The sequence below is a fragment of the Lontra canadensis genome, unplaced genomic scaffold (genome assembly GCF_010015895.1).
Source record: "Lontra canadensis isolate GAN:19392208 unplaced genomic scaffold, GSC_riverotter_1.0 scaffold46, whole genome shotgun sequence".
Classification (NCBI taxonomy): domain Eukaryota; kingdom Metazoa; phylum Chordata; class Mammalia; order Carnivora; family Mustelidae; genus Lontra; species Lontra canadensis.
This window is the reverse complement of record NW_022631040.1, coordinates 418,260-431,510: the sequence shown is the minus strand read 5'-3', so window position 1 is coordinate 431,510 and position 13,251 is coordinate 418,260. Positions and strand designations below refer to the sequence as shown.

The 13,251-nt window shown below is 35.1% G+C and overlaps 1 protein-coding gene across 5 annotated transcripts in view; it reads right to left on the bottom strand.

Moving 5' to 3' along the window:
- The window catches only part of KCNT2 (potassium sodium-activated channel subfamily T member 2), a 344,381-nt gene that overhangs the window by 92,345 nt on the left and 238,785 nt on the right, over positions 1 to 13,251 (bottom strand). For all 5 annotated transcript variants that reach the window (XM_032872884.1, XM_032872885.1, XM_032872886.1 and 2 more), the window contains exons 15-17: positions 8,669 to 8,818; positions 6,989 to 7,218; positions 380 to 593 (exon numbers count right to left, since the gene is read on the bottom strand). In XM_032872884.1, the coding sequence (XP_032728775.1) occupies positions 380 to 593; positions 6,989 to 7,218; positions 8,669 to 8,818 (594 nt within the window). The remainder of the gene's footprint in view (positions 1 to 379; positions 594 to 6,988; positions 7,219 to 8,668; positions 8,819 to 13,251) is intronic.

Here is a 13,251-nt window from a genome sequence, read left to right as displayed (position 1 = left end):
ACTACATGTCACTGAATAATTGACTGATCTTTAATATGGACATGGAAGGAAATAAATTAAAAGTAGGAAGTACAATATAATTAACAAAAACATGCAATCATGAAAATGCATCTTATATCATGAAAATACTGATTGATGTGTTTTCTTTAAGGATAAAAGATAATTTAGAGAACACTGATCCTGGAAATACATGTTGAAACCCAAAATTTGAGGTCTTAAAATACTTTATAGGTAATGGAGATAGTGGCTAATAGGAAGGGTGTTTTGTTAGAAGTATGTGGAATTGATTCTCGGATATATAAAAGGTAAGGACATTAGTGCCCCAGAGTAGCATAAATCCCAGTAAATCTTACAACTGTTCTAGAATATCTAAACATACTCTAAGTTTGAGGAAGTTTCTTCATCTGCTGTAGTTTCATCTTCTGATTGATCACTTAGAAGATCACATGTTTGAATTGATGACGTATCTGCAACCTCTAAAACGGGAGCAATGCTAGGTCTTCTGATTTCTTTGCTTCCCTCTGTAGGAAGAGACAGGGTGGGGCCACTTGTTGATCTACAGCTTGTGTCTTGCAAGTCTATAGCCACAGTACCTGCAACAAAGAAACATAAAAATCCATCAGAGTATTTGCCACCTAGATGATAATCAACCATTTAATGATCAAAATGAAATACAACCAGCGTAACTGGGAAATCTGTATTGTTTACCCTTTATATCTACAAGGTTATTTCTTCTCCATGTGGACATTTTTACCTACATGGATTAAAAAAATTCTGCATTTGTGCAAAATGTGTTTGCTGAGTCTAGCTTATTGCACAAAACACAATACTTATGAAACCCTGAAATACTTAGGAATTTAAAGTGAAAAAAATACTTTGTTTCAATGTACATTTATTTAAAATTAACACATAAAATTTTGGCCTTTTCAATATAGTGGATTTCTCATTATATCCTTTCCCCCCCCATTTTGTTATTATTCTCTTGCTGATTTGTAATCACTTTTTTAAAATATTAGAACCATTAATATTTTATATTTATTCCACAAATATTTATTATGTACTGCATGAAAAACACTATCCTAGGCACTTGGGATATGTGGGGGATGAGGGAACGAAATAATGCTTCTACACATAAGCACTTATCTTTAAAATAACCAAGTAGACAAATAAATGAAAACAGTCATTTTAGATAGTAATAAATACCATGCAGAAAATAAAACAAAATAATGTGATGAAGAACAGGAGGAGGAATGAATTTTCACTAGGTGGTCTGGAAGGCAACTCTGAAGTTATGACCTTTGATTTTTTACTCAAAAGACAATAGTGAGTACTCAAGCTGTGGAAGTACTTTGAGGCAGTAGCAACAGCAAACTTAAATAGCTTAAGGCTTTTGAATACTGGGGGGTAGTCCCCAGTAAACAGAAGAAACAAATTCCTTTGGGATTTTTTAACTGGAATTTCAAAATTAATTTAAACATCAATTTATGGAAAGCTTATGTCTCCCCTTCTGAAGAAAATAATACAGTCTAACTGATGAGTGCCATCATGTTTCTGCAACACTCACTTCATTTATGCACTAATACCTGGTCATCCTTCTAAAACCCCTTAGACCTCACTTTGTCCCTTTTGAAGCAACTATTAAAACACTAGCCACTTCTCTCAAACCTCTGACCTTGCCACCTCCTTTACTATTATAGCAGAAGTTTTTAAAGTGGGAATAAAACTAATGGATTTTGGCCTCTCTTTCCTTGCACCAATGAAAGAGAGGTTAGCAACTGATTTTTAAAACCTCTGAGGCAATCAGAAGTCTCCACATAAGGAGGGATAAACAGGAAATGTTTTGAGGGTGAGAGTTGGTAGCACAAGTCTGATGAGAATATCTGAGTATTCCTCAAAACTGAATAAATTTGGGGGGTTAAGTTTCAGAGAGTTGTACCTCTCCATATACACAAAACTCGGATTAGTAGGTGAGGAACCCTAGTGTATCTGTAGTTCGTGTGAAAGCCTTCATGTGACAGGTATATATGAACATTCCCAGAACAGCTCTTTCTGAGAAAAGGATGTGGGGGCCAGCATTAGCAATTTCAATATTAGAGCAAAGGTAAAGATTGTTGCCATCAGAAACTCTATGGTCAACCAATTTTTGAACACCATAAATAAGGATTAATTTATAATTCAATCTTTGGGCAAGAGCTGAATGAGGCTCCTAGAGAAAATAAGATTAAATTTTCTATTTAGTAGGTATGTGGAATTGATTAAAAATTAAATTTTACAAATTTGATTTACAAAAATAAGCCATTATTTACATCCTAAGGCTTTAAGTTAAAATTCACATGTATATTTATCCTCTGCACATGACCACACTGTTGAGTTCAGAAAGAAAACAGAACTTATCATAGAAGAAATCCTTCAATTTCCTGACTTCAAACAAACATGAGAGTTTCACCAAACTTTTGTTCCTTTATTTCTGCTTAGAAGGAAACAGAAATACTTCCATTTATGTGAAGTTAATCCTTACTCATGTTTTGGGAATTAAATCCCTTCTGGCTTCCTAAGAAATTGTGATCTTTTAACCCCACTCTCCAAATATATGTGACTCCATATGACTCCCAACTACCTCTTTATCATTTTCTGCCCAACACAGGGAAATGTGGTCACTTCCTGATTATTTTGCCAAAGCAGATACCTGGCCCCAAGCTGTGCATGGGGCTATGATCATGAGGAAGAATCTAGCAGGGAAAACACGATTCAAAAAGTAGTCACAATTACAGAAACAAGCTCTTTGAACATTTCCTTTCCTTAACAAACCTGACTCTTCCCTCAACCCTTTATAAAGGTGATGGGTAAATACCCTCAGTGTGGTCACCGTCTCTTTTAGACTCTTCTTTTATCCCTTCTAAAATCCCAGCTTTTTCCCATATCTTCAGATTCTATCACCACTATCTTTCACTGTTTTGTTTGGTGACTAAACCTATGTCATTCTACTTATTTCCTAATGTTTCTAGTCAGTTTCTCCAATACTATTTGCATTAGTCTGTCAGGACTGTCATAACAAAGTCCCACAGATTGGGTGGCTTAAACAACAGAAATTTATTGCCTCACAGTTTTAGAGTCTGGAAGTCTAAAATCCATGCGTTGGCAGGATTGGTTTCTTGAGGGCTGTGAGGGAACAGTCTGTTCTAGGCCTCACTCCTTGGCTGGTTATGGTCATCTCTTGCCTATGTCTCCTCTCATTGTCTTCCTTGGATGTGTCTCTGTGTCTTAATTTCCTCTTCTTATAAGGACACCAGTCATAGTGGATTAGAGCCCATTCTAATGACCTCATTTTAACTTGATCACTTCTTTAAAGACTTTAGCTTCTAACACACTAAATTATTTCCTTATTTTTTTCTGTGTTGTTTATTGGCAGTCTCCCCTGTGATAGAACGTAAGATCTGTGAGCTAGGGATCTTTATTTATTTGTTCATTAATTTATCATAGAAACTTATAAGTGTCTGGCACATATTAGGTACTGTGAGTAAAGGTTAATAATGGGAAAAAATCAGTAGGACTACTATAAAAAATAATATGCTAGGTCAATAACAAACAGGGTCACCTAACACAGTCCATTAAGTGACCCTGTTTGTTACTGACCTAGCATATTATTTTTTCAATTCAACATTAACATCAACATTAACTGAACATCTATTATATGAAAGATATTGGGAGTATTTAAATGGTGTTATCACTGCCACTACTACTACTACTACTAGTACAATAACTCCTAGTAATTATTACTCATTGAATGTTTACTCAACACAAAGCAGTGTCCTAAGCACTTCTCCATTATCTCAATTAATCTATATCTGAATATTATGAGGCAATTAATTATACCCCCATTACCGATATAGAACACTGTGGTTCTATCTGCAGTCCAAGCAGGGCCATGGAATATGTCTCAGAAAGAATGATACTGAGACTGAGGCACAAAGGATTAGAAGAAGTTACCTAGGCAAAATTGGGGGCTAGGGAGTAGATTCTGTCAGAAGAAACTTCTTGTGTTGAGGTCTACTAGTGAAAAACAATTAGTGAAGGCTGAAAGGAATTTAGTACGAATGGGACTTAGTAATGCGATTGAAGGGACAGTAAAATACAAGACTAGAAAACTGAAGTGGAATTATTAAAAAAAAAAAGAACTTTAAGTAAAGTGACTGCGATTTATCTTCTAAACTAGGATGCTTTTTTTTTTTAAGATTTTATTTATTTGACAGAGAGAGACAGAGAGGGAGGGAACACAAGCAGGGGCGTGGGAGAAGGGGAAGCAGACTTCCTGCCAAGCAGAGAGCCTGATGCAGGACTCAATCCCAGGACCCTGGGATCATGACCTGAGCCAAAAGCAGATGCTTACCAACTGAGCCGCCCAGACAGCCCTGAACTAGAATACTCTTAAGAGTCAAAGGGTGTGGTCTTCAATAATGACACCAGGACAACATATATAAACTGGGACTGTCCTGGAATAACTGGGAGTGCCTCATGCAAACAAGAAGTTTTGGTTATCCAAATTATAAGCCATGTAATATAAAATTTAGATTTTTTCCCTTGGATAATAAGCAATTCAAATGATTTATTTATTCTTTTTTAGATTTATTTATTTTAGAGACAGATAAAGAGAATACACATATGTAGTGCAAGGGTACAGAGAGAGAGAGAGAGAGAGGAAGAGAATCTCAAACAGATTCCTCACTAACCCAATGTGGGGCTTGACCTCACAACCTTGAAATCATGACTTGAGCTGAAATCAAGAGTCTAATACTTAACCAATGAGCCACCCAGGCACCCCAGCAATTCAAATTATTTATGCAGGAGAATGACACTATCAAAATTATGTAAAAATTATAACTCTGGTTGCAAGGTGGAGAAGAATGCAGGACCGCATGGAGGCATGGAGAGAAGCTTGGGGGGTAGGGGCGTGATCCTACAGTTGAGGGGAAGAATGATGGAGATTCAGACCATGATCACACAGACAGTGGGGAGAAAGAAGGGAATGACTTTCAGGAATACTTGATAATCTGAATTAATAGAATTTATGAATTCTGAGATATGAGAGGAGAGGAACAGAATTGTCAGGATTGTGACTTTACAAATTATGATGTGTCATCTGTTTTTTTAGCCAAAAAATGGAGGAGGAAGTAATTTTGAATGAGGGCAGACAGATAACTTCAATATGAATATGGTGTGTTGGTTTTTCCTGTGAGACATCCCGGCAGAAATAAATAACCAATATACTGCTGTGAAGAGAAATTTAAGTTAATGATTTATATAAAAGAATCATCAATTTTTGGAGGGCAAATCAATCTCTGGGAGCAGAAGAACATGGTCAATACCATCCCATGTTGTGAAGATGTCCACTGGATTTAGTGACAGAGTGGTGACTTTGCCAGAGTAGTGATACAAGGACTACAGATTTCAGACTAAACTGGGCAAAGGCATGAGGGGACAATAAGATTTCAAGACAGCAACCGAAGACAACCCTTTCCAGGAATTTACCTGTGAAGATGTCAAGCCAAGAGGTCCAGGTGTATGTGTGTGTGTGTGTGTGTGTGTAGAAATAAAAAAGAGAGACACACAGAGACAGACAGACAAAGGGAGGAGAAAAGAACCAATGATTTTGAGAAAAAATAAAATTAGGTAATAAAGATGAATTAAAATAAAAAGTGAGGTCCCGGAGAAGGTAGTAAGGAAAGTCGTTACTATTAAAATATTAAAAGTTGGGGCACCTAGGTGGCTCAGTCAATTAAGTGTCCAACTCTTGCTTTTGGCTCAGGTCATGATCTCAGGGTTATGAGATGGAGCCCTATGTGGGGCTCTGCACTCAGCATAGAGTCTGCTTGAGATTCTGTCCTCCTCCCTTTTCCTCCTGCTTTGCTCCTTCCCCCACTTGAAGCTCTCTTTCTAAAATAAATAAATAAATAAATAAAATCTTTAAAAATATTAAAAGTTAAAAGTTAAAAGACACATTATCTTTGTGACAAAAATGAATGTTTGTAGGTTTGTAGGTGGTTTGGTGGCAAAATTTAAAGGAAATTTTTATTTGTCTGGATCTATTCCTCCCCCCACTTTTTTTTTTTTATTTAACTTCTGTATCATAAAAGCCAAGTTCAATGGTGAGAATGAGATGGACAATAGAAGAAGAGTTTTGAGAAAAACAAAGAATATTTGAAATAGCCTCTGTTGATAACTGGATAGAGAACTTACAAAAGAACTATAAAAGTGTCAGGTGCTTATATTCTAATCAGAAATATGAAATAATTATTGACAATTTTGAATTAGCTTAATTTTTTTTTAAATTTTATTTATTTATTTGTCACGGAGACAGGGAGAGTAAGAAAGAGAGCACAAGCAGGGGGAGTGGCAAGCAGAGGGAGAAGATTCTCTGCTTAGCAAGAAGTCTGATCTGGGACTTGATCCCAGGATCATGACCCGAGCCAAAAGCAGACACTTAACAGACTGAGCCACTCAGGCATCCTAAATTAGTTTAATTTCTTACCAGTTTAACAGCTTGGAAACTTTTTTCTAGATACTTAGTTATACCAAGTTTATAATATATACAATTAGTGTCTAGTTTGACTTTGAAATTTTAACAAACATTGAAGGATATTTATTATTCCTTTTAAAGAAAGAAACTAAGGCGCCTGCGTGACTCAGTACGTTAAGCATCTACCTTCGGCTCAGGTCATGACCTTAGGGTCCTACGACTGAGCTCTGTATAAGGTTCTCCACTCAGCAGGGTGTTTGCTTCTCTCTCTCCCTCTGTGGTTGGTCTCTCTTGCTTTTGCTGTCTCTCAAATAAATAAATAAATAAATAAAATAAAAAGAAAGAAAAAGAGAGAGGGAGGGAGGGAGGGAGGGAAAGAAGGAAGAAGGGAGAGAGAGAAAGAAAGTAAGGGAGGGAAGAAAGAAAGAAAGAGAGGAAGAAACTAGTGATATATTCAAATTTATTTATACTTACCCATGCTGGCAATTATGCTATGTACAGGTAATCGAGAAGGTCCATGATAAAATGACCTTGGTACATTGCTTTTTTTCTGCTGGTCTTGGTTTTTAAATGCTGAATTCTCTTCTTTGGTAATATTAATATAAAAACATATATCTGTAGCATTCATAATATATCGAGGACCTGGATTCAGCAAAATGTTTTTATTATCCTCCCTCCGAACACCAATCAAGCAGACACCAAACCTTAATTAAAAAATAAATAAATAAATCTTAAGAACTGTGATTCAGCAAAGCTCTTACGTTTTTTGTTTGTTTTTAAGTTTGCATGTGTAAGAAAATTGGTAAACTATTATAAGGCAGAGGAAAATTAAAACCCCAAATCAAAGTATTTAAAGCTTGCAAAGATCGTGAAAGTTTAAGACTCCAGGCTCTGAAGACAAAAAGAAAAAAAAAAAAAAAGACCCTCAACACTCAAAACTTTCCTGTTTTTCCAGGAAAAGAAACTATATCCTTAGTGTGTGGTAAAATCAATTTAATTGATTATGACCTATATAGTTGTTTTTAAATAAAGAAGAATAGAAAAAAGATAATGAAAAATATCAGAGTGTTTATCATTAGTTTAAGGGTAAGAATTTTTAATAAACTGTGTGTGTATTGAGTCTTACCATGAATGTATATTTTCACTTGGTCAAAAAATATAAACCTGTATTACTTTAGTCAAAAATGCTTAAAAGTCATTGGCCTAAAAGAAGAAGAAACTTATCCAAGGTCATATGAGAAAAAAATCAGGGTACCTAAATTTCTTTTAGTTCTGTTTCTACCATATTTGGTTTACTCTTAATTTTAGAAAAAAAATTAATAGTCTGAATAGGTGCACAGCTTAATTGGGAGAAATATCAACCACTAAATATAATAGATATTAAAAATTTATTTTATACTTTTTCAGGTTATTCTCCGAACACAAAATGTCGTGAATGTTTTTATTTCAATATGTCTTATAGCATTAGAAATAAATCTAGTTTAAAAATATTTTTTAAACATCAAAATATATGTACAGAAAGAATCATGCTGAGAATTAAAGTGGGATATATTAAATATTAGATTAGTAGAAAATACTAGACATATACAAACCTTAAAATATTATATCAATATATTTACAATACTGATAATATATTACTTTCATTTTAAACATATATTTTTGTTTCTTTAGAAAATAATTTTTCTCAAAAAGAAAAAATATTTTGTTCCATGTTTGAATTAGAAGGTACCATTGTTTACTTTTTAAGTTATTTCTCTGATCAAAGCAAATTTTTTTAAATGTCTAGATTTTATAAATGTTATTATGACATTTTTACATTTTTACTTTTTTTTACATTTTTAATCAACACTTTAAAATCAGATCTCTAAAGAAGATTCATTTTTATGTATTTGTGAATTCTTCATGGATTAAAATATTTTAAAGATGACTTAAAAGTTACTAAAGCCAATATTTCTATTAAATTATACTTTATACCTAACACTCTTAACTTGTAGAGACCATACAGAACCAGAGTTCAAATGTCTCAATAATTACGTTAAAAATTCCAGAACTCTTGCAACTCATGAACACCAATATGGGCTGTATTTTAGAAAACTGTATTTAAAGGGTATGCTTGATTTATATTTTAAGTCCTCTTTGGAAGCAGAAACGTACTTTTTGTGTGCATGAAAAGATGCATATGTAAAACTCTTCCCTTCATATTCAGCAAAAAATGTACTTTCTTCCAAAACAATGTGGTATACTTCATTGCCAGAGCATCTACCATATATCTTCTGCCACTGCTCTGGGGATTGCTGGCCTTCTCTGCAACAAAAGCACACACACATACACATACACAAAGAGCAAGACACAGTGAATGTGGTTAAAAAGACAGTTTTCACACCTAATCTGGTTTCCCTACAGGAGGAACTGGTAAGCACAGTTTAAAGAAGTCTATGTGTGATGCTCTAAATGATGATATTATTTACAAACACTCACAAAGAGTTACCACAAATTTTGAAACTAACACAATATGTAAGTTTGAAAGACGGCAGATTTCTAGAAAGTAGTTCTTCACAATCCAGTTAATGGAAGCATTTATCCTGACTATGTGGCAATAAGATATAGCATTTCATTTTAATTTCTGTTTATGTATATCCTGTCATGCACATCCTGTTTTTACACTTGTTTTATAGTCTAAATAATATGGCCCACTTCATCTCATTTATAATACTTGTTTGGCCCTGGTAGGTAACCAGGTAACCAGATTTTGCTTTGTATTTATAATTAGAAGTGTACAATGTCAACTTATTAATTGGATTCCACAGAAAATAAACTCTTAATTTCCATCCATATCATAGCAATGAGTTGTTTCCAATTGTGTAGCAGTTAAGAAAAAATATTTCTGCATGATAAAAGGGTCTTCAAAGAGATCCCCCAAAGTATTTTTTCATACAACCTAAGTTATCACGGAAAGTATAGTTTGTATTTTCTAGAATGTTCTGCTCAGTGGCCTTGGATATAAATAAAAAAGTCAACCTATGAAAAACATATTGTGAATATACAAGAGTTCTTCTTTCCCATTTTTTATAGTAAATTTCACTTTTTCTGAATAAATTTATGTAGTCTATAAATACAAGAAATGCACTTTAAGAAGGCATATATAAATATAAATATCAAAATATTTCATCTAATGTCTATATATTCTGAATGCATAAAAGCAGATAACAAACCATATCTAAGATATTTAGGGTTGAAAAAAACATTTTAAAATCTGAGTTTTAAGGGGACCTGGGTGGCTCAGTAGGTTAAAGCCTCTGCCTTCAGCTCAGATCATGATCTCAGGGTCCTGGGATCAAGCCCCACATCGGGCTCTCTGCTCACAGGGAGCCTGCTTCCCTTCCTCTCTCTCTGCCGGACTCTCTGCCTACTTGTGATCTCTGTTCAATAAATAAATAAAAATCTTCTAAAAAATAAAATAAAATAAAATAAAATCTGAGTTTTATCTCAAGAATTATTAGAGATAATACATTAATATTTTCAGAGTCAGTAAGTTTAAAAAAATCATATATTTTCCAGGTATGCTTCACTTTACTTCATTGTTTCTTAATTGTGCTTTAGAGTCAATTAAGAGTCAAGAGCCCATGGGATGCCTGGGTGGCTCAGCTGAACATTCAACTTTTGATTTCAGCCTTGGTCATGATCTTGAGCCCTGCCTTGAGCCCCGCCTCAAGTTCTGTGCTGGGGGTTGGGGCGCAGTTTGCTTGAGATTCTCTCCCTCTCCCACTTCCCCTCCCCCAACTCACATGTGTGTGCTCTTCCCTCTATCTCTGAAATAAATAAATAAAACCTTAAAAAAAAAAAAAAAGAGTCAAGAGCTCGGACCCTGAAGACTGATCACCTGATCTGAACCCTAATCCTGCAATCTTGGGTTGTTCAGTAACCTCTGAGTGATTCTCTATCTCTTCTGTGAAAAATAGCCCCAGCCTCAATGGGTTAGATAAATTGAAGTAATACAAACAAATCACTCAGCAGATGTTGGGATCATAGTAATCACTCAGTAAATGTTAGCTTCCACTATTTTGCTGTTACACCTTCCTCATTGCTAAATTTTGGAGCCAATTTCAACATGTCTAGTCAACCTACACTAATGCTCTTAAAACCTTTACTCTTTTTTCTTTAATGTTAATATGTTTTTGGAAATAGGAAAATAAAATAAAGCAGACCACTTCTGACCATTGACTGCATCTGCCTATACCTAACTACTGCTTCCTAAGAGTAATTTTTCCTGGTGGAGAAAACATTCCCTCTGGCAAACAAAAATAAAATTATCTTTGTTATGCTCCATAGTCTACTTGGCAAGACGATACTTGGCATAGATAGAATCCTTTTAAAGTGCTGGAAATGTAAGAGAAGGTGCCAGTAATTCGTCCAAAAGGTAGCATGGAGTCAAATCCGTGTCACACAAGGGTCCTAAAAGCTATTAAAGAAAATCATAAATCTAAGTCCAGGGGCTGAGATGGAAATACAATGTTGTAACTTGGAAGGGAACAGAAAAGGAGGGTTAGACAAAGACATTTCAGATGGATTTTCCTAAATCATTTGATTGTTCTCATGCTATTTTATGCTTCTACCCCCAGAAGACCTCTTTATGCTCTCTTCAAATATCCCAGATAGGTAAGCAAGAATCTCTAGGTTTCTGCTAATTGTAAATACCCCAAATTTTCTCCTTTTTAGCTCATGTTAATTGTTTGAGAAATGTGTGAACATAGTAATGTCATTTAATACTAATAGCTATGTCCAGTTCCCACTTATTAATCCCTACATGAAATATTCATCGAGCACTTAGGCTGTGTCAGGGACAGTTCTAGAATTAAAAGTTATGGCAGTTAACACACAAGACAAAAATGTTTTCTTGTTTGGAGCCTCTAGTGAAGGAAGACTGACAAACAAAAAGCTGATAAACAAAAGAAGCCAACTGTGTTATGTGTTAGAAGTGATAAGAGACTGGGAGAAAAATTAGAGAGAAAAATGACTTTTGGGTCATTCTAGGAGAAATGGAATATAAATGGTATAGTTGAGGAAAGCATCACTGAGAGGTTGACATTGAGTAAAAATCTTCAAGAGTTATGGAATGGCAACCACATGGGTACCCAGGAGAATAGTGGTCCAGGCAGAAGCAGCCACAAGCATTTTCCTGAGGCAGAGGAATGACTGATATAGCTAAGGAAAAGCAAAGAGGCCAGTTTAGCTGGAGTTGAGGGAGGAGAAAAAATTGACTCCAAAGAGATAGCAGGGCAGGGAGAGGGGTCACATAGAGATTTATAAATGTTTACAATGACTCTGACCTGTACTTGAGATGATTTGGCAGCCACTGGAGGATTTCAAAGATGGGTGCAAAAGATTCTGACTTAAATTTTACAAAAATCCGCCTGGGTCATGGTGCTGACTCAGAAACCAAAGAAAGGGTAATGACCAATAAGGAGGTCATCATAATAAAGATGATGATAGCTTGGACCAGACTAGACTCGGTCCTGAATGTAGACCAGAAAGGATTGCTAATGGAAGAGAAAAAAGTTACAAAAATCTTATGGATCTGAGTCCATCAGAAATATGGATGGATAAATAAAGTCCATACAGATAACAGTGAAAATGCAAGGAATACTGCTTATAAAACATCATGAAGAAATCGCAAACATAAAAATGTTAAAATCAAAGAAGTGATTTTGGATTTGTCATTGTAGCCTACTAGGTCCTAGAAAGAAAAAAGTCAATCAGAGATAGTTTGTGTGGGCTTCAGAAACATTTGGAGTGTTTATTTTTTACATCTGAAATGCTAGGTACCTGTCCATGATAATATTGTTATCACATGCAAATGAATGAAATATTTATTATATAGAATATAATATGTGCTAATATACAATGATATTAGCATATATCCAAAAGATAACTGCAACTCATGATCAATGCAGCACTGTATACGTTAGCAAAGACATCGAAACAACTGAAGTATTCATAGATGGATGAATGAATAAAGAAAATGTGGCACAGGGGTGCCTGGGTGGCTCAGTGGGTTAACCCTCTGCCTTCAGCTCAGGTCATGATCCCAGGGTCCTGGGATGGAGCCCCGCATCGGGCTCTCTGCTTGGCAGGGAGCCTGCCTCCACCTCTCTCTCTGCCTGCCTCTCTGCCTGCTTGTGATCTCTGTCTGTCCAATAAATAAATAAAATCTTAAAAAAAATCATATTTAAAAAAAAAAGAAAGAAAATGTGGCACAGATATATATAATGAATTACCGTTCAGGTATAAAAAAGGAAGTCCTGTCATTTGTGACAACATGGATGGACCTTGAGGATATTAGTTCAATGAAATAAGTCAGACCAAGACAAATACCATATGATCTCATTTATATGTAGAATCTATAAAAACAGAAACAAAAAAATGAACTTAGAGATTCAGAGAACAGACTAGTGGTTGCCAGAGGTGGGAGGTGGGTGAAATGGGTGAAAGTGAACAAAAAGTGCAAACTTTAAGTTGTAAAATAAATAACTCCTGGGAATATAATGCACAGCATGGTAACTACAGTCAATCATACTGTGTTATATATTTGAAAGATACTAAGAGAGTAAATCTTAAAAGTTCTGCTTACAAGAAAAAAAATTATAAGTATTTGTGGTGAATGGATGGAGTGATTGTCACAATCATTTCTTTCTCTCTCTCTCTCTCTCTCTCTCTCTCTCTAAGTATATATATAAAAA